The sequence below is a fragment of the Geotrypetes seraphini genome, chromosome 1 (assembly GCF_902459505.1).
Source record: "Geotrypetes seraphini chromosome 1, aGeoSer1.1, whole genome shotgun sequence".
Taxonomy (NCBI): Eukaryota; Metazoa; Chordata; class Amphibia; order Gymnophiona; family Dermophiidae; genus Geotrypetes; species Geotrypetes seraphini.
The window spans coordinates 60,001,387-60,029,158 of NC_047084.1; the positions used below are offsets into that span (position 1 = coordinate 60,001,387).

The 27,772-nt window shown below is 44.6% G+C and overlaps 1 protein-coding gene across 7 annotated transcripts; it reads left to right on the forward strand.

Annotated features, from left to right (window-relative positions):
• On the forward strand, positions 1-27,772 carry TMEM267 (transmembrane protein 267). 7 transcript variants are annotated; one of them, XM_033931793.1, is made up of 4 exons: positions 1-112; positions 2,246-2,421; positions 2,512-2,891; positions 26,244-27,772. In XM_033931793.1, exons 3-4 carry the CDS (start codon positions 2,571-2,573, stop codon positions 26,577-26,579), a joined length of 657 nt encoding a protein of 218 aa, XP_033787684.1. In that variant the 5' UTR covers positions 1-112; positions 2,246-2,421; positions 2,512-2,570; the 3' UTR covers positions 26,580-27,772. The 7 variants fall into 7 exon arrangements, with proteins under 7 accessions (XP_033787684.1, XP_033787721.1, XP_033787712.1 ...); XM_033931775.1 differs by lacking the exon at positions 1-112 and adding an exon at positions 155-531; XM_033931784.1 differs by lacking the exon at positions 1-112 and adding an exon at positions 155-457.

Here is a 27,772-nt window from a genome sequence, read left to right on the forward strand (position 1 = left end):
GAGTGTTGCGTCATTGCGTTGACGTCCGCGTATGCGCAGAGGGCCTCCAGTTCGGGGGAGACCGGAGGTTCATGTAGGGGGCGGAGCTGGAGGCGCAATAGGGCGTGGCCAGGTAAGTTATCGCATCCTCCTGACCTATTTTCCTATTTATTGACTTTCTCTTCCAAAACGGTGATCTAGAATAAGAGTGATTGTTATGTGGTGTCCGGCTATTGGAGCTTGTCCGCCATGTCCCACAAGCGTTGCTGATAGATAAGAAAATGGGGTCTTAGAGCGTTCGACCTGTTATCTACCGATTCTGGTTTCTTAGCTATTTTTGAAGCTTTTTATCCACTGATGCTGCTGCTAAGACCGCCTTTTTCCCCGCCGTCTCTTCATCTACCGTCTTGGAATCACCTACGCAGCCCTGCTCTCTGCTGTTTCTAGGGATTTTTGAGGCCATAATCTCTGTTTTGAAGTAATCGATCCTAAACTACACAACTGTAGTACTTTAAGGAAGCATAAAAGTCAGTGCTGTAGAAATTGCGGCAGGTAGAAACAATTATTCACTGGGAGGATCAGGAGCTCACCACACTTCAGCCCAAATAAATTAATAAAGTTTAATTATGGGAATGATTAAAACAGGTGAAGAAGGGATTTAAAATTAAAAGCAGCCTCACAGAAGCTTTTAGCCTGGATTTGAATTGGGCCAGAGGCATTCATACTAACTCGGGAAGCCTGTTCCAGGCAATAAGGGCAGCATGATGGAAAGAATAGGAGTCACATTTATGGTGGTGAAGGGTACAGGTAAACGACTTACCTGAAGAGTGATGTTCTTGGAGGAGTGTAGGGAGAGAGAAGAGAAGACCTATTGAGAAGTTGCAGAATGAATATATTTGTAAGCATAGGAGTCAGTTATTGGGGAAAAGTCTTGCAGCAGCATAGTAAATACTGTATATTGAATTTGAGAGAGATGGTTCAATGGGAAACCTGTGAGGAGCAGTAGCATAAGTGGGAGGTGATGAGACTATGGATAAGGATGAATTGTGATGATACAGAGACAGAAATGACAGGTTTTAGCAGTTTTTTGGACATGTGCAGTAAAAAAAAAAAAAAAAGATTAACCCAGGGTTACTAGCTGAGGAGAGAGTACGGATAAGAACCTAAGAATAGCTGTACTGGGTCAGACCAATGGTCCACCTAGCTCAGTGTTCTCTTTTCACAGTAGCCAATCCAGATCACAAGTAGCTGGCAAAAACCCAAATACAGTGGTACCTTGGTTTGCGAGCATAATTCGTTCCAGAAGCATGCTCATAATTTAAAGTACTCGTATATCAAAGCAAAGTTCCCCATAATGGCAACTCGGGTGATTTGTTCCACTGACTTAGGTACATCTCTCCGAGCCAACCCCTGACCCAATCCAACCCATATTGCTTCTTCTGTCTTTTTCCCACTGCTGTCCTTCACTTTAACACCCCACCCTGGGAACCAGCTTTGCTGCTCCCTACTTTCACGACCGAGATCGCCTCCTCCCCCCACTGACTGGCCCTGTCCTTACCTGTGCGCCGGTGCTTAAAGTGCCTGCCGCCTGTTCTCTGCTGGGCTGCTGCAGGGCCTTGAGTATCTGCGCATGCTCAAGGCCTTCTGGCTCTCACCCTCTCCGAGATTCTCATGAGATTCGAGATCTCATGAGAATCTCGGAGAGGGTGAGAGCCAGAAGTTTTACAGCTTTATAAAAAGATTACTGATTTGGTTATACTATTAGAAATACATAAATATGAAATTATTACATAGTTTATCTCCCAATAATTTCATAATTATCTCCAGTTTAGTAGGTGAATCATTCCTATTTGGACAACTTTTCTTCTGTACTTTATTGAAAGGAAAAAAATAATCATTACCTTTAAATAGATTTTTATTTAACCAAAGCTGTATCATTTATAGCATATGTATTCTTGTATTTGCTCATGTTAACTAATGTACCGTAATTAAAAAAAATATCCTAAAAGGCAAGGGGAAAAAATGCTGATCTTCTAGTAGCTCCTTGGTTAAAAAAAAAATGATCTACTCTTTAAACTACTTCTGTGCAGTGTTCTTCATAGCAATTAAATTCTACTGTATATTACCTACTTCTTGTAAATCAAATGAAACAAGGTCACAACCACAGCCATTGGGATGGGTTGGATGACAGTCATAAATCATTTATAAAGTATGATGATAGAAGGGAGGAGAGAGAGTACTAATATAAGAAATCATTTATTTACAGGAAGGGTTGTAGCTCCATGGAACAAGCGTCCCAGGAGAAATGAAGATGAAAATTAATATTGGGATTCAAGGATGAGATATTATCAAAGATCATCTGTTCATGATGAATTGAGGGTAACCCTTAAGAAAAGTACAGTCCATTGTATTGCAGTATGAAAAGACAAATAGGCAGATAAGGTGGGCTGCATGTTTATCTGCTATTGTTTTCTGTTTCTGTATATGACAGCTGGTGCATTTCTTTTGTAACACTATCTATATGTTTTATAGAAGGAAGATTGGAATAGGATGGGTGGAATGCTCGCAGATGGCATTTTCTCTGTCATGACATGGCAGCTGTGATTTCTGAGAAGGAAAAGGCCCATACTCTTCTAGAGACGTTCAGCACAGGCTCAGTCTTCTCTAGCTTCGGACTGGGGGTTTTCTGTGTCCTAGTAGACAGATTTCTTCAGCTTTCTTTCATACAGCAAAGTGACTGGCTGCGGGCACTATCTGACAACGTTGTGCATGGCGTTGTGGGAATGTGGTCCTGGGCCATTGTGATTGGGCTCAGGAAGAAAAGCAACTTGTGGGAAGTCATGGTGGCTGGTTTCTTTGCCTCTGTCATTGATGTGGACCACTTTTATCTTGCAGGTTCCCTCTCCCTTAAGGTAAGCAACACTAGGCTGAAGGAAGACAGCACTTGACATATTGTCTTCTTTGGGATGCTTCTTGTATGCATAATTTTCCTTGACTTATGTTCATGCTAGATGTTTCGTGTTGTCTTTAGTAACAGTTATATAATCTGTAATTATTTTCTATTTTTATAACTTCATCTTTTCTAGAGGTACTTTTCAGTTTGCCTAGTATTTTAACTGGCAACAAAAATATGTCCAGGAATAGATTTGTTTGTTTTCTTTATACCAGAATAGAAGACATGATGATGTAGTCTTTGCCCCAACTGATCCACAAATGAGAAGCATAAGAGCCAGCTTCTCAAAATGATGCACAACTGGCAAGTCATATTTAGATGTTGAGCATAGCAGGTAGGACACTCTGGAAGGACTGATAATTAAAAGAACTAGGGAAGCACCAAATGTCTCACCAATCTCACTTCTTCCCCAACCTCATCTCATACCTATAAATTTACTCCACTTCCGCCTTTTCCTATCTCATCTGTACTACAGTCATATATATCCCTTCCAGTCTAGCCTGGCCTACGCATACCACCCACACTCAGGCACTGATAGTTTTATTTCTATGAAAAAGGCTAATGATGATCTTCTCCATTTCTCTTTGAAATTGAGACTTGATTTATTGGTCCTCTCCATTACAAGACTTTTTCAGATCATGGCATCACATATTGCCAGAATTCCTCTTCTCCCCCTTGTCCCTTCAGTATAATAACTTGTATATAGAGAATGACACGGGGAGCGATCCCCGCAGGGAGCCGCGGCGTGGCTGCGGTTTGGCTGCGGGTTATGGAGACTCCATAGCCAAATCGTCGCAGACACGGGGACAAAAGTTTTCACCGCCCGCATAAACGGTGAAAAGATTTGTCCCCGCAGGCAAATGTACCCCCTTCTATGTACCGCTATTTACCTTGTCTTCACCGTGTGTCTTTGGTTCGGAACCGGGTGTCAGATTTTTTCTGGCGGCCATGTTTGTCTCCGCCATGTGGTCTGTCTCCTCCAACTCTCTACCGACTTGCACGTTGCCGCATTGACTCCGCCCCCTAATATACAGGCTCTTCATTGGTCAGTTCTTTTTGCTCGATTGGATTCACTCATTTCACTGGGAGGAGCTGAAAGCCTGAAAACTTCGTCAGGTACAAGTAAGTGTTCTCCCCGGCTGATTTAGATGACCGCCCAGCTAATCCTGCTGCTGCCGCCGATGCTCCTTCCCGGGCTGACTCGCCACTGAAAATTTTGTTTGACGCCTGCCTTTTTTTTTTTTTTTGCCAGCATGCTTTTACTTGCTTTGGGCCTTCCTCGTTGCCGGAACCTGCCTACTTTCTGTTTCCGCGAAGGCAGGACCCGGCAGCGAGGAAGGCCCGAAGCAAGTAAAAGCAGCAAGTTGTAAGCTTCCCTCCGGGGCTCTTTCGTGTGCGTGCCGGCTTCCCTTCTCTTCCCCCCCCCCCCCCCCCCGGGACGCTACTTCTGGTTTCGGAGGGAAGAGAAGGGAAGCCAGCATGCACACAATAGAGCTCCGGAGGGAAGCTTACAACTTGCTGCTTTTACTTGCTTCGGGCCTTCCCCGCTGCCGGGTCCTGCCTTTGTGGAAACAGAAAGTAGGCAGGATTCGGCAACGAGGAAGGCCCGAAGCAAGTAAAAGCAGCAAGTGTAGTGGTATACCTTTTGAGAAAACCAAACTCATGGACATCGGACCCGATTCTGCTTGCTCTTTTAAAGCTCTGATCCAAGCAACCTTGGTGCCTATTGTGGAAGATAAAGTGGTCAGCCAAGAAGAATGAAATCAAGAAAGTTCAAGTTTAGTCAAGCTGTGATTTGAACTTTATAGGCATTTGTTTTTCATCCTTTAACTGGCAGGCAGAAGAATGCTCCATTTATTAATCTTGCAAAGTCTGATACAGGAAAAGCTAGAAGTGCATCAGGATTTAAGGAGCTTGGGGTGTGCAAATCCACTTAATGCAGAAATTACAGTAAAACGAAATCACTTTTCTATTTCACTGCAGCTCTATGAGGTTCTTTTGCCCTTAGCTATAGTCAAATGATGGATAGGAATATGTTTATTTCATTTAAGTTAAGGGAAAACAATGTTTTTTCTGAGTATCCTTTAAATAATGGTTCACAAATTAATTCAGCCTGTTTTAAGACTGGGTTTTGTTTTTCACATTATTGCTTCTGTTTTTATAATCCTTAAAAAAAATAAGGGGCAATTCTCCAAGTGGGTTCTTCCTCGTAGGCACCCTGAGACTGTACAGGGAACGCCTATTCTATAGCAGTGAATGGGCTCCCAGGTTCCATTACAGAATAGCCTTAGATTCAGGCGCCTTACAGTTAAAGCAGCCATAGAGCTGACTTAACTAAGCATGTCCACTTGTGGGAGAAATGATTTTATTTTCAGTATAGTGATCAAAATGTGTCTGTTTTGAGAATTTATATCTGCTGTCTATATTTTGCACTATGGCCCCCTTTTACTAAATCGCAATAGCGGTTTTTAGCACAGGGAGCCTATGAGCATCGAAAGCAGTGCAGGGCATTCAGCGCATCTCCCTGCGCTAAAAACCGCTATTGCGATTTAGTAAAAGGGGAGGGGGTATATTTGTCTATTTTTGTATAGTTGTTCCTGAGGTGACATTGCATAAAATCATCTGCCTTGACCTCTTTGAAAACCTGCGGAATATATATAGGGTGGGGGAAGATTAGTGATAGAAAAATTGTATGAAAAATGACTATTTTCAATTTAGTGATCAAAATGTGTCAGTTTTGAGAATTTATATCAGTTATCTATATTTTGCATTATATTTGTCTATTTTTCTATAGTTGTTTCTGAAGTGACATTGCATATTTTAGTCATCTGTCTTGACCTCTTTGAAAAATGAAACCAATATTAATTAATATTTTATCTGCATACAGTGTGCTTTGTGTTTCTTTTAATTTTGTGCTTACCATAATGAATTAATATTATATACAGTAGTGTATATGAAAAATGAATGGAAGAAATTGCATTACAATTAGTACTATTTACTATTATGATGGGGATGGGGGTCAGGGGTGGAGATTGGCCTGGGAAACTTGGTTGAGAGAAACACTGGTCTAGGTGACTATGGACTTCACTCAGTAAGGGCCCCTTTTACAAAGCCACAGTAGCGATTCTCCCTTGGCAAATGCACCAAAGTCCATTTGCTGTGGCACAATTGCACGAATGCATGCCCTTAAAAATCAGATTTCATGGTAGCAGGTTTGCATTTTAACCCACTTGTGCAGATGATTTGTTGTTAATCCACGGGTTAAAAAATAAGGACAATTAAAAGTACAGGTTGTGTTTTGTTTTTGTATAGTTAACTAAGTTGTAAAGTTGTAAAGAATGTTTCCTTTATACATTTCCTTTATTCTCCTCTTGTCCTCTTTACACAGCATCTTTTTCCACACAGATCCTTTCTGCCCTTCACAGAATTCACTCTCCTAGCCAGTAACTCCTTTCAATCCCCTTCATCCCTTCCTAGACCTCTCCTATTTCTCTTGCCACAGCTTCACTTCCAGCACATGTTCCCGTCATCTCACCCCTCTCTCCTATCCTTTTCAATATTTACATGTCCTCTTTGAAACTCCTTCATCTATCCCCCCTGGAAACTCTCTACACCTATGCTGACGATATCCTCATCCTCCTTGAGACTGACTCGAACCTCACTAACCTCGCTGAGAATATATCCGTATGTATAATGAACCTTCAATCCTGGGCACATTCTGTACAAATTAAATTGAACGAGTCTAAAACAAAACTACTTTGGCTCGGCCCAATATTAGGTCATTTACCCACCTCCATCCCATTATCTTCAGGCTCCACTTTTCAGCTTGAGTTTTCTAGCAAAATCCTTGGCATCATCATAGACTCCTCTCTCTCCTTCAATGACCACCTCAACTTCTTGGTAAAAAAATGCTTCTTTAGTCTTTATATGCTGAGGAAAGTGAGATCGTACTTTCATCATTCTCACTTCGTCGTCCTTATTCAATCCACCATCCTCTCTAGACTGGATTATTGCAACTCCATCTATTTAAGCCTAACTAAAAAAAAACTCCATAGACTTCAGCTAATCCAGAATGCCGCGGCCAAGCTTATTTTCGCTAAAGGCAAGTTCGACCATATCTCCCCATTCCTGTCCAAACTTCACTGGCTCCCAGTTCACTCCAGAGTCCTCTTTAAATGTGCCTGTTTAGCTTTCAAGATCCTACATGGCATCCTCCCTCCCGTTATCCCACTCTTCTGGAACTCCTCTAACCCTAATTCCACTAGATCCTCTCAAAAACTGAAACTATGATTCCCCTCTGCAAAAGGTATATCCCGCGTAGGAAAACTAGGAACATCCCTCCCCTTTAGAACCACAGAACTCTGGAACAACCTCACATCCCCGCTCAGAATTTCAAGCTCCCTCCAATCCTTCCGCAAACACCTGAAAACTTGGCTCTTTTCAAAAATCTAACACCTCCCTGCTCTTTGGTACCCTGTTCCTCTTTATCTTTCTAGCTCCTTTCCTATAACCCTTCATTGTAGCTCCTTTTCAACCTAACCCTGTAAACCAGGGGTGCCCAACGCGTCGATCGCGATCGACAGGTTGTTCGCTCAGACGACCCCAGTCGATCGCACAGCAGGTTCCCTTCTTCCCTTCTCTTTTTTTTCCCCTCCTGACTGGCCCGCCTCTTAAAGAACGCTGGCCAATCAGAGTGCTGGAAGGGCGGGGTGAAGGTCGGTGGGGGACGGAGCTCAGCGCATCACAAGAAATAGAAGCGCCTGTAATGATTGAGGTAAGAGCGAGGCCTAATGCTGCCCGATATACAATTTAAAAACCCCCAAAATCGGCCTCCCAATCAGTGGCGTACCGAGGTGGGGCGGTCTGCCCCCGCCCCGGGTGCACGGCTTGGAGGGATGCACAGCCATCCGGGTCCCCCTGCCCTTCCTTTCCACCGGTCTGCGCACGGGGCTCGCACCCGCCGCCCTAATGGTGCTGTTGGTTATCGCGAGACTCGCGGGAGTTGACGGCACCATTCGAGCGTCGGCGCGGGACCAGGCAGGCGCAAGCCCCGAGCGTGGACCGGGGAGAAAAGAAAGGCAGGATGATCTGGACCTGGCCGGCTGTGCACCCCTCCAAGCCGTGCACCCGGGCGGATCGTCCCCCTTCTAAATCCATTGTACTTGTCTTTTATTCAGTTCCACTAATGAGCATTGTGACAGGCAGTTCTTATGGGGCAGTTCTTGGAAGTATTTCTTTGTTTTTCTGTGCCTAAGTATTCTATTAATTTAACTTCCTTATTCCTGTGGGGATCTCCAAAGGGGACGAATGGGAGACGGCTGGGGGCAGGTGGTACTTTAGCAATTCTTACAGGTTGCCATAGGCCTCAGGAGCTGTCTTCCCTCTGCCGTGGTCCTGCCCCTCCTCTAAGTCAGAGACAGGCTTGGGGCAGAGGGAAGACAGCTCCTGAGGCCTATGGCAACCTGCAAGGATCGCTAAAGTACCAGCGATCCTCTCTGCAGACTGCTCCCTGCTGGAATTAGGTAAATGGATGTGGGGAGGGTAGGCCTTCGGGGGGGTGGGGGAGTGCAGTCCTTCAAGGGGTAGTGCAGGCCTTCAGGGGGAGAGTCAACCTTTGAGGGGGAATGTGCAGACCTTCAGGGGGGGTCAGGCCTTCGGGGGAGGGGGGCTGTATAATAAAAAAATATTTGAACATAAATACAAAGTATTCCCCCTCAAAGGTTGACTCCCCCCCTGAAGGCCTGCACTACCCCTTGAAGGACTGCACTTCCCCCCCCCCCCCGAAGGCCTACCCTCCCCACATCCATTTACCTAATTCCAGCAGGGAGCAGTCTGCAGAGAGGATCGCTGGTACTTTAGCGATCCTTGCAGATATATATATATAAATAAATAAATATATATATGTTTAGCATTTTTATTGTTGGTAGATCATTTTGACTTGGTCATTTTAAAAGTAGCTCGCAAACCCAAAAAGTGTGGGCACCCCTGCTGTAAACTGTGCCGAGTTCTATGCTTGTGGAGATGGTGCGGTATACAAACCTAAAGTTTAGTTTAGTTTTCTTTTAGTCTTTCACAGGAAAATTTTTCTTTCTCTCTTTCTCCTCCAGGCCAGGGTTTCTCAACTTCTTCAAGCCAAGTACCGCCTAAGTTTAACATATCAACCAAGTACCCCACCACAGACCCCCACCCCCATAATAATAGTACTAATTACAATGCAGTTCTTCCATTTATTTTTCATAAACACACAAAATAATCTTATTAACAATACATAATGATAATCACAAAATTAAAAAACACAAAGCATACTATGCAGAGAAAATGTTTATTATCATTTATATTTGAAATTTTTCAAAGAGGTCAAGGCAGATGACTTTAAAATATGTAATGTCACCTCGGGTACAGCTATAAAAAATAGACAAATATAGTGCAAAATATAGGCAGCAGATATAAATTCTCAAAACGGACAAATTTCAATCATTGAATTGAAAATAAATAATTTTTCCTACCTTTGTTATCTGGTGAGTTCATGAATTTCTGGTTGCACTTCCTTCTGACTGCATCCAATATTTCTTTCTTTCTGCCTACTGCATGCTTCCTCTCCTCTAGACCTTATTCCCTTCCCCAACCAACATCTCTGTCCCTCCATGAGTCCAACCTTTCTTCCTCTCTCCTCCACCCCCATTGGCAACATGTCTCCCTTTCTCTCTCTCTGACTGTCCATCTGTCTCTCTTATTCTCTTCCTTGCTGCAAAGGGAGTGGAGAGAGAGAAAGAGAGACATCCAGGATGCTAACTCTCCCACCAACATTTCTCTCTCTCTCTCTGCCACATCCAACATTTATCTCTCTCTCTCTCTCATCCCCCAGATTATGTGCAGCATCTTTCACCACTGCCCACCAGCCCCATTCTCTCTCCCTCTCCCATGCATCTCTACCTCACTCTTCCCTCTCTCTATGCCCAACAATTTTCCTCTTTCTTCTTTTCCCCATGTGCACCATCTCTTTCCCTCTCACTCACACACTCATGCCCAACAATTCTCCCTTTCTGTTCCCTCCTTCTCTTCTGTGTCCCAAGTTCACACCCCTCCCTTCCTCCATCCACATGCATCTTTTCTCCTCTTCCTTTTACCTTCCAGCCATGTGAGTCTCCTCTCTATTTTCTTCCATTCCACTTTATCCATGTGCACCTCCTTCCTCTCTTCTTTTCCTCTTCATCCATGTGCTTATCTTCCCTTTCTCTTCAGTTCCCTTTCCCTCTTCTCTTCTCCATACATGTGCATTTCCTCCTCTTTCTTCCGTCTCCATCCCATAAGAAGCATTTCCCTTCTCCTCCATCCATGTCCAGTATTTCTCCACAGCCAGCCTTATCAACTCTCTCCATTTCTCCACATCCCTCAGTCCAACATTGCTCCCTCTCTCCTCCCCCTATAAGCAAGTCCAGCGTTTCTCCTCCTCTAACCTTCTGCCGCTCTACCACTGCCTGACCTGGAATCTGAAGTCTACACAGGGCCTGGCACTGGCACTAACTTCAATAAAGAGTCTTCATGTCCACAAGCTTGGGAAGGCCCTGTCGGCTCCACCCACTTTTGACACTTTGCAATAGAGGGGTGAGCAGGGCCTCACGAGCAACTAGACTTGAAAACAAATGTACTTCATCCTAACCAAACTGGTTTCCGTCATTACCATTCTACAGAACTTTCTTTGTTAGGACTTACCACTAAATTACTGTATCATCTTGACCATCACCAATCAGTACTATTTATTTCCTTAGATCTCTCCTCTGCCTTCGATACCATAGATCACAGCCTGCTATTAACGCGACTTCATGAAATCGGTTTATCTGACCAGGTCATGGACTGGTTTGTTTCATACTTTACTGACAGATCATCTAGGGTCATTTTTAATGGCACATCGTCCGAACCTTTCACCACCAAATATGGAATACCACAGGGTTCCATTTTGTCACCATTGCTCTTCAATATCTTTATGTCGCCCCTTTTGACAGTGGACTAATCTATTGGCTTTACCACGTTTGCTTACGCCGACGATGTGCAATTAATATCTCAACAATATAGAGAAGGTGGCATCCATTAATCATAAACTAGGAAAAATTAAATCATGGTTAGACTTAAATAAACTGTCTCTTAACATCAACAAATCGAAACTTGTGATTTTTCCTTTTAAAGAAGGAACAACGCTTCAGGCCCCCCTGAAGCTTGAATCGCTCCCCATCAAAATTGTCCCTACTCTAAAATTGTTAGAAGTTACTTTTGACAGTAAATTTTCTTATCATTTTCACATTAGCACGGTCGTTCAGAAATGCTTCTATCGACTCAGGATGATACGTTCCTTTGCAAAGTTACTAGAACCAGCCTCTTTGAACACACTGATCCACTCTAGTAATTTCTTGCATAGACTACTGTAAAGCCCTGTATAAAGGCATTACTAAAAAGGAAATCAGACGGCTTCAGATTGTACAAAATACAGCCATTAGGATCATTTGTGGCACAAAGAAATACGATCATATTTCTCCTCTTCCAATGCACATTGGTTACCGGTCGAACATAGAATTAGTTATAAAATCTTACTTTTAACATTTACAACAAAATTAAACAATCAACCAGAGTTCATTAACAGATTTTTAATTCCTTATAATATTTTAAAATCTCTCCGTTCAAAGTTTCAAAATCTTCTCGTCATACCTTCATTAAAATTAATCAATACGTTGCGCTCCAATAATTTTGCTGTCACTGCCCCTACTCTCTGGAATTCACTGCCTAACCATTTGCGCAGTGAATCCGAAATAAAACAATTTAAGGCAAAATTAAAAACATTCTTGTTCCAGGATGCCTTTGGACAACAACTGTCCTCTTAAGGACAAAAATTAAATTAAAATTATTACTTTTTACCCTAACCTATTGTGTTTTCCCTTCTTTGTTTCACTTTTCTTTTATGATTGTAAAAGAGGGCAATAAGTGAGAAGAAAGTGTCCTTCCGGAGATGGAAAAAGGACCCAACGGAGGAAAATCACCAGGAGCACAGGAATTGCCAAAAGGAATGCCACCGAGAGGTTAGAAAAGCAAAAAGGTGAATACGAGGAGGGGCTGGCCAGGAAGGCGAAACTTCAAGGCATTCTTCAGTTACGTAAAGGGGAAGCAACCAGCGAGAGAGGAGGTGGGGCCGTTGGATGATGGGGATAGGAAAGGAGTGATTAAGGAGGACAAAGAGGTAGCTGAGAGGTTGAACACGTTCTCGTCGGTCTTCACATGCGAAGACACATCCAATATACCGGACTCAGAGGAGCTCATGAGTGGGGAACAGGCCGAAAAATTGGAGCATATAGAGGTAAGTCAGGAGGATGTCCTCAAACAGATAGACAGGCTAAAAAGCGGCAAATCGCCGGGTTCGGACAGGATCCACCCAAAGGTTCTAAAGGAACTAAGACAGGAAATAGCGGGCACAATCCAGCATGTTTGCAACCTATCCCTGAGAACAGGAGAGGTGCCAGAGGATTGGAAACTGGCGAATGTCACACCTATCTTTAAGAAGGGATCGAGGGGTGACCCCGGGAACTACAGGCCGATGAGCCTGACTTCAGTTATAGGGAAGAGGTGGAAGCGATGATCAAGGACAACATTTGCGAACACATCGAGAAAAATGACTTACTGCGAACAAGCCAGCATGGATTCTGTAAAGGAAGGTCATGCCTTACGAACCTACTGTACTTCTTTGAGGGAATAAGCAGTCAGGTAGACAAAGGGGAACCCATAGACATCATTTACCTCGATTTTCAAAAGGCTTTTGACAAGGTGCCACATGAAAGGCTGCTTAAGAAGCTGTGGAACCACGGGGTGGGCGGGGATGTACACAGATGGATCAAGCACTGGCTGTCAGGTAGACTGCAGAGGGTCGGAGTAAAGGGCCAATATTCTGACTGGCGGGGAGTCACGAGCGGTGTGCCGCAGGGATCGGTGCTGGGGCCGCTACTCTTCAACATATTTATCAATGACCTGGAAACGGAGGCAAAATGCGAGGTTATAAAATTTGCGGACGATACCAAACTCTGCGGCAGAGTTAGGACCAGGGAGGAGTGTGAGGACCTGCAAAGGGACTTGGACAAGCTGGAAGACTGGGCAAACAAATGGCAAATGCGCTTTAACGTTGAGAAATGCAAGGTCATGCATATAGGAAATAAGAACCCGTTGTTCAACTACAAAATGGGGGGGGGGGGCACTGCTGGGAGACAGCGGACTTGAGAGAGACTTGGGTGTGCTAGTGGATGCATCAATGAAGCCATCCGCACAGTGCGCAGCAGCGTCGAAAAAAGCCAACAGGATGCTGGGCATCATAAAGAAGGGTATCACAATCAGGACGCGGGAAGTCATCATGCCACTATATCGGGCGATGGTGCGCCCGCATCTGGAATACTGCGTTCAGTATTGGTCGCCGCACCTCAAGAAGGACATGGCAGTGCTTGAGAGAGTCCAAAGGAGAGCAACGAAGCTGGTAAGAGGGCTGGAAAACTGCCCATACGCCGAGAGGCTGGATAAGCTGGGTCTCTTCTCTCTGGAAAAGAGGAGGCTCAGGGGAGATATGATAGAGACCTTCAAGATCCTGAGAGGCATAGAGAGGGTGGATAGGGACAGGTTCTTCAGACTGAGAGGGACAACAGGTACGAGGGGGCACTCGGAGAAACTGAAGGGGGATAGGTTCAAGACAAATGCAAGGAAGTTTTTCTTCACCCAAAGGGTCGTGGACACATGGAATGCGCTCCCGGAGGAAGTGATCAGGCAGAATACAGTACAGGGATTCAAACAGGGATTGGACGGATTCCTGAGGGACAAAGGGATCGTAGGGTACTGAAAGGGGTGCGGGGACAAAGGGTCAGGAATTTGATGGGAAGATAGGACTTCTATGAGAAACCAAGTGGTGATTCAGACAGGTCATGATCTGTTGGGCCGCCGCAGGAGCGGACTGCTGGGCGGGATGGACCTGTGGTCTGACCCAGCAGAGGCACTGCTTATGTTCCCTTTTTTCCTTTTGTCTGAAGTTGGTCTATATGTCTTATCAGTGTCTTACTAAGACATTTAGATTTTATCTAGTATCCCCAATTTTAATATGTTTTTATGTAAATTTTATATTGTACATCGCTTAGAAACCCGATTAAGCGGTTTAAAAAATCTTTTAATAAACTTGAAACGGAGATCACGTGATGCTATGAGCTGAGGCAGACGTTGGCTGCCTGAGCTCCTGGGCCCCAAGTCCTCAACTGCCTCATTGCCGGCTGCCGGCAGTGTGAAGGACGGTCGGACACTTGCCTGTTTGGCGCTGAAAGCGCATGGAAAAATTCCTGTCCGTGTCCGGGTCGCCGATGGCTACGAGAACGCAGAAAAAAGACCGCGAGCGTTCACAGCACGGCGCGGATAAAATGGCGCCAACCACCTCGACCGCGGTCCACCAACTAGCGCCGGAGGCGCTGAATGCGCTCACGCAGGCAGTGGCAACGGCAATGCAGCCTAGTATAGACAGGCTGTCTGAGCAGCTGCTGAAATTGGAAAACCTGCTCACTGACACAACGAGCCGCGCAACAGCTTTAGAAACTCGGGTATCTGGCCTGGATGATGTGCAGACAGCCCATGATACTACACTGAAAGAATTGCAGGCCCTAACTCACAAGCAGGCAGATTGACAGGAAGGGAGTGGTGAAGGAGGAAAAAGAGGTCGCAGAAAGACTTAACATGTTCTTTGTGTCTGTATTTACAAACGAAGACACAACCAACATACCGGAACCTGAGCAATTCTTCAATGGAAATCAAGCACAAAAATTAACATCCATGGAAGTGAGCCTTGAAGATGTGCGCAGGCAGATAGCAAAACTAAAAACTGACAAATCCCCGGGTCCGAACAGAATCCATTCAAGGGTTCTGAAGGAACTAAAGGAGGAGATAGCGGAACTACTGCAGCAAATTTGCAACCTATCCCTGAAAACAGGCGTGATCCCGTAGGATTGGAAGATAGTCAACGTTACGCCCATCTTTAACAAGGGATCAAGAGGTGACAAGGGAAACTACAGACTGATAAGTCTGACCTCGGTTCCGGGGAAAATGGCGGAAGCACTGATAAAAGAAAACATCAATGAACATTTTGAAAGAAATGAACTTCTGATAACCAGACAACATGGTTTCTGCAGGGGGGAGATCGTGCCTAACTAACTTATTGCACTTCTTCGAAGGATTTAACAAACGGATGGACAGAGGAGACCGCATAGACATCATATACCTAGATTTCCAAAAAGCCTTTGACAAGGTACCTCATGAACGTCTACTCTGGAAACTGAAGAACCATGGGGTGGACGGAGACGTACATAGATGGATCAGAACCTGGTTAGCGGGTAGGAAACAGAGGGTAGGGGTGAAGGGCCACTACTCGGACTGGAGGAGGGTCACGAGTGGTGTTCCGCAGGGCTCGGTGCTCGGGCCGCTGCTATTTAAGACCTGGAAAACCGATCCTGCCGATCTAATTTACGTTTTTTAGGCATCCCAGAGACGGTGTCGGGGACAAAGCTGCTACAAGCCCTGGAGGTATGGCTGACCAATACTTTCTCTTTGCGGGAGAGCTTGGGTCCAATCCGTTTGGAAAGGGCACATCGGCTGGGCAGGGAACAAGCCCAGGAAGCGCGACCTCGGATGGTCATTGCCAAACTTCTGAATTATAACCACAAAATGGAAATTTTGCGCAAATATAAGCAACTCCGAGAGGACTTAAAATTTGAGGACTCTGAGGTACGCATTTTTCAGGATTACTCAGCAGCCCTGACAGAGCGCAGGAAGCACTTTTATCCTATTTGTGCCTCTTTGGCCAAAAAGAAAGTACGCTTCCTTTTTTTGTACCCGGCCATCTTGCGAATACACCATCAAGGGCAATGGCATGTTTTTGAGGCGGCAGCTGAGGCGGCTCTCTATGTAAATACCCAGGTGCTACCCCAGTCGGACCCAATCTGACCGAGCACGTGGTGCGAGCCGGCCTCTGCTTTTTGCCTCTTATGTGACTTTGGATTTGCAGCTGCTGGACTCCAGGCTCTTCTGATTTTGGGGAAGCGCTGCATTTCATTGTTTCGGCTGAAATGTTGCACTAAGATTCAAGTTTGTTTGCACTTCAATGTTCTCTTGTTCTAGTTCAGGGACTGGTATCTACTGTATTTGAGGATTTCCCAATGTTTTTCATTATTTAGGCTTATATTCTGTATAATATTGTCTTATTGTATGGGGGACTCGGGGCCCGGAGTGGCATAGTATTGTGATCCCTCACACCTTTGGGACCGCCTTCGGACGGCCCTATGGATGTGACCACAACCATGCGAATAGGGGGTAGGTGGGGAAGGGAGGGGAGGGCGGGTGGGGGTTCAAGGGGGGGGAGTCCTTTGCTCATATGGATGATGTTGGAATTTTTTGGGTTACAGGAGAGTGTGGGTTCTGCAACGGCACTGAGACTTAAGTTCATTGAATTTTCCATTGTACCAATGACGCTCGGGCAGGTCCGGAGCGCCACGTGGCTACCCTGGGTGTGACTGGGAGCCTGGGGTGGATCCTATTTACACATTCTCTATTCTCTATTAGCACATGCCTTTTTGATACCCACTGGCTAGCACTTTGAGAATGGTATCCTGGAATGTCTCTGGCATTACCTCCCCTATTAAAAGAACAAAAATTTTAACACAGCTCAAACGTCATAAGGTGGATATAGCCTATCTTCAGGAAACCCGATTGACGGAGTTAGAGCATCAGAAGTTGAGGAGGTCCTGGGTGGACACGGTGTATGCGGCCTCCTCTACACATAAGCGTGCAGGGGTAGCGATATTAATTAGGAAGACCTTACCATACACAGCAAAAGTGGTAGCCTCTGACCCGCAGGGCAGATACATATTGTTGAAAATGACAGTAGGCACATATTCTTTTTATCTAATGAATGTGTACACATCCAATACATATGACCATTCTTTTTTTGAGGGCCTTACAGCAATGCTTCTTAGGCAAGTTACTGACCCGGCATATGTAGCAGGAGATTTCTTGACCCGACCTGTGATCGTTCCCACCCGGGATCAAGCACCACTCCATCCCAAACCAGAGGCATTCCCTATCTTTGCGCCACTCTGGATTTAGTTGACCCATGGAGAATTCTCTACACCTCTGAACGGGATTACACTCATCGCTCCAGGGCCCATAGCACACAATCAAGAATAGATTATATTCTTACCACGCGTAGGGCCTTCCTAAATGTGGATGCAGTGGTCATAGGTCTGGCTGTGATCTCCGACCACGCGATGATTTGGCTTGATGTGAATGTGGGCTTTGGCTTACGGGGACCTACACGCTGGCGCTTTCCTAGTTATTTATTCTCTGATGAACATTTCAAAACATACTTAACATCTAAGTGGGATGATTTCCTAGACTTTAATGGTCAGCATTGCACTGATCCAAAGCTGTTTTGGAACACTGCCAAGGCGGTGATCAGAGGAGATTGCATAGCCTATGTAATAGCGCGCAATCGCCGTTTATCACGGGGCATACTTCGGTTAGAAAAGGAACTTGCGATTGCCAAACGTCACTACAACCAATGCCCAACCCGAACCGCTAGAGAACACTTGATCTCGGTGGAAACGACCCTTAATTCTTACATACATGAGCGAACGGTGAAAATTCTCTTGTACCAAAAATATCGCTATCATCGATATGGTAATCGCGCAGGGAAGTTATTGGCTCGATTGACCGCTCAAGCTAGGGGTCATCGCTATGTGTTGGGCTTGCGGGATAGCCAGGGTTGTCTCCAACATACTACTGACCAAATCGCACAGGTTTTTATGTCCCACTTTCGGGGGATATATGTATGCCAGGACTCGGGGGCAGAACCCCTCATTAGGGATTATTTGGGAGATTCGGGGTTACAGCCGCTCTCTGAATCGGATGCCGCGTTTCTTAATGCGCCCCTCACCCCTAAAGAATTGCATAAAGCTATCCAGAACCAACAAAATTTTTCTGCCCCAGGGCCAGATGGTTTCACGGCAGAATTTTATAAATTACTGTCAGGGCAGCTGGGTCTTTATTTAAGGGACTATTATTCGCAGGTAATACATGATGAACATTTTCCTGTAGATTCCAACGAAGCATTAATTACGTTGATTTTGAAACCTGGCAAAGACAGTGCTGCTCCCGAGTCCTATCGCCCAATTTCTCTGCTAAATGTGGATATTAAAATACTTTCTAAAATATTAGCTGATAGACTAGCGACCCTCCTCCCTAATATTATAGCATCCACACAGGTGGGATTTGTAAAGGGTCGGCAAGCGGTACACAATGTACGTAAAGCACTGTTATCCTTAGCTCACACCCAAGTTCATAACATTCCGATGCTTTTGCTTAGTTTAGATGCGGCACAGGCATTTGACCAGGTCAATTGGAAGTATCTCTTTGAGATGTTGAATTATATGGGTATATCTGGTTGGTTTGCCGCGGCGATACGCACACTATATTCGACACCTACGGCGAGACTACTTGTCAATGACATTATTACTGACCCAATTTCTATAGAGCGAGGCACTCGACAGGGATGCCCACTGTCGCCCCTACTATTTTTGTTGTACTTGGAACCATTTCTTCGTACAGTGTCTCTGGACCCTGACATTGTGGGTGTGGATTTTGGGAACCACTTGCTCAAGGTGTTAGCCTTTGCGGACGATCTCCTCTTTTTGCTCACGGATCCCCATCATTCTGTCACGCATCTATTGCAAGCGCTTGACGAATTTAAATTCTATTCGGGTTTTACGTTGAATTACCAGAAATCTCTGGCTTTGGCCAGCCCAGTGACACTGCAGCAGACATGGAGAGGCCACTTCCCATTTACGTGGGCCGTGGCCTCGATTCGCTATCTGGGGGTTTGGATTCCTAGAGACCTTAGGTCCCTGTACGATTGCAACATCACCACACTGCTTCATGACACCTCCCACCATTTGCAGAACTGGTCCACTTTCCCCTTATCGGTGGCAGGCCGGGTAGCCCTCTTTAATATGGTGCTCTTTCCCAAATGGTTGTACCGATTTCAGGTCCTGCCTCTGCTCTTATCCTATGCCCATAACACACGATTAATGAAAGAATTACAACATTTCCTCTGGGGTGGTAAGCGACCTCGTATGACATTTCTTCGGATGTGTCTGCCTAGGGATAGGGGGGGCTATGGTTTATTAAACATACGTTGGTATGCTATGGCTTGTCAGATGAGGCATATTAATGATTGGTTTAGAGGGACCTCTGATTTTTCTGCTACACCACTGGAGCTATCTTTGTTGGCACCGTTTCATGTGAGCTATTACTTGCATGTGGCGGATCCGGGGATGCATCCTTTGGTGTCACACTATCCGATCTTTGCGCCAGCTCGGCGAACTTGGAAGTGGGTTTGTACAATTGCTAAATTGTCTGCTGGGGTGTCATTATATTTACCTATACAGGGCAATGGAGCTTTTCAGCCGGGGTTGCAGAATGCCGCCTTTCCTAGGTGGAGTGAAAGGGGACTTCAATATCTTTTTCACCTGTTTTCGGAGGAGGGGAGCCTGGCAACATTTGCGGAGCTCCGACAAACATTTGACTTACAGCCTACTGATCTATTTGCTTATTACCAGATTCGACATTATATTCAGTCTCTACCAGTGACCTTTCTTACTGAAGACAGCAGGGATGCTCTTTCGGAACTTTTTAGTCTCTCAGCCCAACAGCGGATCCCACTACGGTTTCACGTGGTGGGGATCCGAGACTGTCAAACGGGCACCAATCTGGACATCTTAGCGACTGCATGGGCCGAAGACCTGCAGTGTACCTTAACAGCCCAGCAGCTACAGCGGGTATTGAAGAACATTCAAAAAGTGTCTCCTAACATAACCCACTGGGAGCTGCAATTGAAATTTGTTCTGAGACTTTATATTCCACCGGAATGTGCTGCCCGGATGGGAATTACGATATCTCATTCCTGCCCGAAGTGTACCCATGCTCACGCTTCTTTGAGTCATATGTTTTGGGCTTGCCCCAAAATCCAACAATTCTGGAAACACCTTGGACGCTATACTACATTGCTTTGGGGGCGGCGTTGGCTTCCACAACCGAGGGCACTATTTGGCTATTATAACATTGCCGCGCCCAAACCCAGGGGCATGTCAGCTTTTATAACCAGAGTGCTTTTGCTGGGGAAGAAAGCTATCCTTACCAACTGGCTTTCGCCTGATCCTCCGACCTATGCACAATGGAGATCCCTGATGATAATTCATGCAACACTGGAGCGGAGACTGGTGGGAGACTTGGAACATGGCCCGGGTCGTAGATTTTGTCAGACTTGGGAATGCTTTTGACAGGACCTTACACCTCGTGCTCGCAGTAGACTTTTGAACCTTTAAGTTTAACTCAGACTCTCAGCTTTTGGTATGGCTCTGGACCCCCTGGGGTGGGGTGGGGAGGGAGGGGGGGTTATGTTTGCACTGTTCATTATGACTGATGATTGCTGGTACTTGCCTGTTATACTTGAAATAATAAAAATCATTTGAATATAATAAACTTGAAACTTGAAGGTTCTGCATCAGTTAAGCCAGTGCCGGGCCTTGTATAGACTTCAGATTCCCTGACAAGCAGCAGGAGGGTGGAAGAAGACGGAGGGCTCTACATCTCTGGAGTTAGCTTGGTGTTGCCCGGACTGTGAGGCCACCCTGGCTGACCCAGAAGCGGAAATGGGAAGTGCGTCAGAGAAGCTTTAGGACAGTCGCGTGGGACTTGGTGAGAATGTTGCTGTGTCTGGACACCTCAGAAAAAGAAAACTATGAAGAGTGCCTGTAAGGGGAAAGGAGGAAAGTGGCTCGATGAGGAGAAGAGGATGAGTGGCACTGAAGGGAATTGGAGGGAGAGGGGGGAAGGGATGTCAGGAGGGGGAGAGAGGGAAGCAGACGCTGGAGGGGAGAGAGAGGGAGCAAATGCTGGATGGAAGTGGGGAGAGAGAGGGGAGCAGACACTAGAAGAAAGTGGAGAGGAAAGAAAGGAGAGCAGACTCTGGAAGGGAGAGGATAGAGAGGGAAGCAGACTCTGGAAAGGAGAGGCGAGGAGAGAGAGCACAAGCTGGATTGGGGTAAGAGGATAGATTTAGTGAGATACTGGAAGGGGTGAGGAAAAGAGGTGGCAAGCTGTAGGTAAACACAATGAAAGGGAAATTGAGGACTGGAAAGTAAGTAGACAAGAGGTACAAAACAAATTGAGAAGGAAGAGTGGGAAAGGGAGAGGAGAGAGATACCAGAGCATTGGGGGAGGGAGAGGAGACAGATACCAGATCTGAAAGGAGAGAGATGCTAAAAACCACCTAGGGGAGGGAGTGAGTGAGATGGAAGGGACAGATGCCATACCATGGAAGGAGTGGAGGGAAGAAGATGGGTGCCAGACCAGTGGGGGAAGGGAGAGGTAGAAGGGAGAGACAGTTTCTGGTAGAGGAATAGAAATAGAACAGATGCCATAAGGAAGAGGCAGAGAGAAGGCAGACAGTAGATGGAACAAAGAGAATGACGAGAAGATGAGGAAAGCAGAAACCAGACAATAAATGCAGAAAAATAATTCTATTTCTTTTTTTGTTTGTTTTAGGATAAAGTAGCATTTTAGCTGTGTTCAGTATAATACTATTTGAGGCTTGTGTGGATGGGATCAGATGGTTTGCCGGGGCGGGGACCAAACTCCCGTGGATGGATGGGGACCGAGTTCGCGGGGACAGGGACCGAATTCGCAGGAGCGGGGACAGGGACAAATTTTTTTCCCCGTGTCCTTCTGTATGGTTCATCACCTGGTTGGAGCTCAGGGCCATCTGTCTGGCTCTAATGAGATTGTGAAAGACTCTGGAGGGCCAAGCGATCAGGGTCTTCTCTGATAATGTGATGGTAGTAGCCTATGTCAGTCGCCAGGGACGGACAAAGAGCACTCTGGCTTAGGAAACGTGCCTTCTTTTTCTTTGGTCAGAACGTCATCTCCCAGCGCTGTCAGCAGCGCATGTCGGGTATGGTCAATATTCAAGCAGACTTCCTCAGCAGACGAACTCTGGACCCAGAGGCATTCTAAGCATCAAAATAAAGGTGGAGAGGGGAGATGGACTTGGGGGAATTGGTGGACTGGAGAAGGAGAGATGAGGAGAAGATGGTTGGGGAGGGGGGAAGATGGACTTGGGGGAGTTAGTGGACTGGAGAGGGAGAGATGGGGAGAAGATGGAGGGGAGAGATGAACTTGATGGAGGGGAGAAGATGGATGGGAGAGATGAACTTGATGGAGGGGAGAAGATGGATGGGAGAGATGAACTTGGTGGAGGGAGAAGATGGATGGTGGAGGGTGGAGATGAACTTGGCAGAGATCATGGAGAGGAGAGATGGGGGAGGGAGAGAGATGGTGGACAATTGGATTTAGGGAGGAAAGGAATAGAAAGGGAGAGAAGTTGGACACGAGGGTTAGTTGGGGGATAATAGAGATACTAGGTTATGGATAGGAGGGTAATTAGAAAGAGAAAGGGAGAGCTGGTGGACCCTGGGGTGGTGAGGAAGGAGGGAGAGATGCTGGATAAAAGGGTAGTTGAGAAAAGGAGAGATGGTGGATCTGGATATGGTGGGGGTCTATCGCTGCAGCTATGTGAATAGAGAAAAGGAAAGATGCCAGACCTCCGGGGGAGGGAAGGAAAATGGAAGGGGAGGACAGAGATGGAAGATGGATGGTTACCATGGAGAAAGAAGAAAACGACAAATGGGCAAGAGACTCTGGCAAGCGAGTTATCAAAAGACATTTGTCGTAGAGCCTGGGACCAACATGATTTGAATAATGACCAGACAACAAAAGGTAAAAAAATAATTTTTTTGTTGTTTTGTGATCACAATGTGTCAGATTTGAAATTTGTATCTTGCCAGAGCTGTTATTAGACTGTGAATGTGAGCTAGGATTTAACAGAGAGAGGAAAAGTCTTTTTAGTTTGTTTATTTTGTTTACACCACAGCGACAGTGTGGGTAGGAGAGGGCAAAGAGGGTGGAGTGGGTGAAGAGGCTATAAAATAAACCCACCAGGATGTTTGGAAAAAAACACCCAATTGGGCAGGAAAATCGAATCGAATTGAAAAATTGATTCAGTAGGCTGAATCGAATCAAAATATTTTTTCCTGAATCAGGCAGCACTAGAGGGTATGGGGAAATAACCCAGCTGTCTAGAATGTCTCACCTATCTACTGGAAAAGAGCTTACCAGGGTAAGTACTTAATCTCTTTTTATCTAGATTTGATTCTCATACATATATGACATACACAAAGTATTATTAAACTTTTAAAACAATCTTTAAAAAAACACTTTTATGCAAAAAGTAATGACCACTCATAATTATGGAATGCAATCCCCATGTGCAAATTAAAACAGATTGCTAGAGTATCTTTTTCTCTGCTGCCTGCAGATGGCACTCTAAGATAGAATAAATGTGTGGCTTTTTTCTGATCTTTAGAATATCCTGGTTAAATGTGACTTGTCTCTGGGAAAACATGACAAAAGTTGTTTTGTTTTTGGTGACTTTAATCATGTTTTCTCAGAGTTCACAAATAAAATTGTTTAACAATGTTTCATGAAGTATTCTGTAAAATGTCTAGTGAGAAGTCTTCAAAAATAACAGATTTGGATTCAAGCTGTAAGATTTCTATCCAGTTAATAGAAAATGCTGGAGGATGGGGTCTAAAAAGATTGGCATATCAGAGTAATATAGGAAGTGGTGTATAGCTTAAAAGATAGCAAAACTGGCGGTGGCTGCTGCCAGAAGAATGCTGTGCTTTATAAAGAGAGGCATAGCCAGTAGAAGGAAGAAGGTGTTGATGCCCCTGTACAGGTCGTTGGTGAGGCCCCACTTGGAGTATTGTGTTCAGTTTTGGAGAACGTATGTGGCGAGGGATGTAAGAAGACTTGAAGCGGTCCAGAGGAGGGTGATGGAAATGATAGGAGGTTTGCGCCAGAAGACGTATGAGGAGAGACTGGAAGCCCTGAATATGTATACCCTAGAAGGAGGGACAAGGGAGATATGATTCAGACATTCAAATACTTGAAAGGTATTAACTTAGAACAAAATCTTTTCAAGAGAAAGGAAAATGGTAAAACCAGAGGGCATAATTTGAGGCTGAAGGGTGGGAGACTCTAAGAGCAATGTAAGGAAATTCTTCTTTACGGAGAGGGTGGTGGATGCCTGTAATATGCTCCCGAGAGAGGTGGTGGAGAGGAAAACGGTGACAGAGTTCAAAGAAACATGGGATGAACAAAGAGGATCTAGAATCAGAAAATAATAGTAAATATTGAAGAACTAAGGGCAGTACTGGGCAGACTTGCACGGTATGTGTCTGTATATGGCATTTTGGTTGAGAATGGGCTGGGGAGGGCTTCAGTGGCTGGGAGGGTGTGGATGGGCTGGAGTGAGCTATGACGGAGACTTCAGCAGTTGGAGCCCAAGCACAGTACTGGGTAGAGCTTTGGATTCTTGCCAGAAATAGCTAAGAAGAAAAAAATTTAAATTGAATCAGGTTGGGCAGACTGGATGGACCATTCGGGTGTTTATCTGCCGTCATCTACTATGTTACTATGCATATACTGTCAGTTCAGTGAAAAATGTTTTAACTCCAGCCTTTCACTTCTGTTCTTACCAAATAGTATTCAAATGATCTTAAGTACTTTGACTAGATTCTCGCATGTTCTGTATGCAACATATTAACATTTTGGTAAACTATATACACACATATAACACTTAGGGCCTCTTCCATTTAAACTGCGTTAGCAGTTTTCTAGCGCGGGGAGCCGCGCTGAAAGGCCCACACTGCTCCTGATGCTCATAGAGTTCCTATGAGCGTTGGGAGCAGCGTGGGCCATTCAGCGCGGCTCTCTGCGCTAAAAACTGTTAGCGCAGTTTAATAGAAGAGGGGGGCTAAACTTTTCTTAAAGGCTTCAGCGTTGCCACTTTGTGCTTAATCATCTTCATTTTAGATACTCACCTCGTCATTAGCCTTTTTATACTTTCAATATTTTATGCATTATATGGCAAACATTCATAGCTGGGGCAGATGGTGGTTCTTGACAGGAGAAGGGAAAGTCCTTGATAAAGCCATCTTCTTGGCGAAACATGTTGGACATGTTCCCCCTGGCCATGGACAAATACATTTGAGATAAGTCGCTTTAAAATAAGTTTAACATAAGTTTGTTTGTTTGTTTGTTTTTTATAAAAAAAAAAAAAAAAAAGGTAGTACCTACTGAAGCCTTTAAGCAAAGTTTAAGAATTATAGAAAACATCATTCACTATATCCTGAGAAACTTAGGTTTAATAATTCAAATACAGGCAGTATTGGATGACAACATGTTATTGTACTACTAATACTACTATTTATTTCTAAAGCGCTGAAAGGCGTATGCAGTGCTATACATTTTAACATACAATAGACGGTCCCTGCTCAGAAGAGCTTACAATCTAATTTAGACAGAACATTTTGGGGTTGGTAGAGGAAATGATACAGTGAGTTTAGGTATCTGATAGCAGTGAGTTAAGAGTTGAAAGCAGTTTAAGAAAAGTGGGTCTTTAGCTTGGATTTGAACACTGCCAAGGATGGAGCACGATGTATTGATTCAGGTAGCCTGATAAGGCAGAGCCTGGAGTTGGCAGTGGAAGAGAAGAGTACAGATAAGAGGAGCTTGCCCAATGAACGGAGATTAGGGGGGAAAGCATAGGGGGAGATAAGTGAAGAGAGATATGTGGGGGCATATGTAGTTATGCATATGATGTATTCCTTTTATTACCACTTTGCTAGGGTAGTGTTTATATGGTATCCTTGCATTTCCATCATAAGATGGCCATGTTTCAGACCATGGTTCTCATACATAGAAATATAAAACATTATAGCAAAAACGAAAACATGGCCTATCTGAACCAAATTTTCAGTACAGCAATCATTTCCTATCACTGGAGATCTTCTGTGCTTGCCCATATTTTCATTAATTCAGGTATTGTCCTTGTTTCCACCACTCGTGTGCTGGTTTGTATCTGTTCTCTTGAGCTTCACTATAGATCAGTCATTTTATTTTAATATTAAATGGTTTGGAATATGCAATGCTCTTTATCCTTTTATTTTGTGATGCCTGCCATGAAATTCAGGTGGCCTTGCTGCACTGATTAGATGGTTGATATGGGAAAAGATTTATTTTATTTACCTTTTTAAACACTTTCAGAAAGGAACAGTAATTATGTTTCTCTGTTTTCCAGACTGCTCTGCATCTTCCCCAACGACCCCCGTTTCACTGTACTACGCTAATTCCCGTTGTGACTCTAATTTTGAAGTGCGTTATGCAGATTTTCAGGCTAAAAGATTCCTGGTGCTTCCTTCCGTGGATGATCTTTATTTCCTGGACTTCTCACCATGTCCGAGATGGAATCAGGCATGGCCTTTGGATTTGCCCTTTTGGACACACTGCTCCTTTGCCATACTGGCTGTATATAGCGATCACTGCATCCTTACCTTCTCTGTGTTCGTTTGTCATGTATTTAACAGGCACACAGGAACTGATGTCTACTAAACATGGCGTTCACATTGATGTTTGAGGGGAGAATTCAGTGACGCTCTACAAAATCCTGGGTGTTTCAAGTGTACTCACCCATTCTCCAATTGGTGAAGGATTGCTGATGGAACTTATTTTAACTTGAGCGTAGATTTAGGTTTGTTCCTGTGCAGTATTGAGTTGCATACATGTAATATTGTGATATAGTTCATAAAACACTAAGGGACCCTTTTACTAAGCTGCATTAGGCGTTAACATGTGCCTAATTCAGCTTAAAATGGGCATACCACGGGATATGCTCAGGTGTCCTGTGGTAACAGCTAAATTAGCATGCTCTGCATCTTCCCCAATGACCCTGTATTACCCTGTGCTAAAAAATATTTGTATCCTTTTTAGGAGGGTTAGAGAATGGGCCTTTCTTGTACTAAACAGTGCATTGACATTAGTACCTGATGAATTTTTAGTACAGGATTATCTCATGAGCCCTTAGTGTGCAGCCATTAATCCTTCCCCCCTCCCAAATTCTGTAGGTGCTAATGGAAACATTTGCACATGGCCATTTAATACAAAAAGTGGCTGTTTTATGACTAGTAAAAGTAGCAAAGAGGAAAACGTTTGCGCAAGTGTGCGCCGAGGCCACTTTTTACTGCAACTTAGTAAAAGGACCCCAAAACTCATAAGTCTTACTTTTCCCATCAAACTTTTCTGTTCAAGATTCAATCATTCATAGTCTTTAAGTTTAATCTCTGTTCTACGTATCATTTGATAAAGAGAGAATAAAATAACAAGTTTGGAATTTAGCAAAACATTTCAGATTTTCCAAATATTACCAAAAATTTACTCCCCCCTCCCTTTAAAAAAAAAAAAAAAAAAAAATCTGTAAGGTTTTCCAGGCTAACATTCATGAGGGGGGTATTTTTGGCCAGCCCTTGATATAGCATTTCAGTATAGTTGATGACCTTGGCTCTTCAGGGTCTCTCTTTAGGGTGAGTTGAATCAATATTTCTTACACAGTTTCAAGTTTTACAGGTTTAATGTTAGAAGCCCTTTTTTGTGTTTTTTTTCCCCAGTATTGTTCAAACACACTACCTGTGCGCTACTGATAGGAAGGCTTCCTACAAGAACACCACCTTCTTGGAAACTATATTATGTGTTGACAGGGAGCAAGCGGTAGATAACCTAATATGGATTATGACCACTTCAAAATATTAAAAAAATAATGTACAAATAACAGTG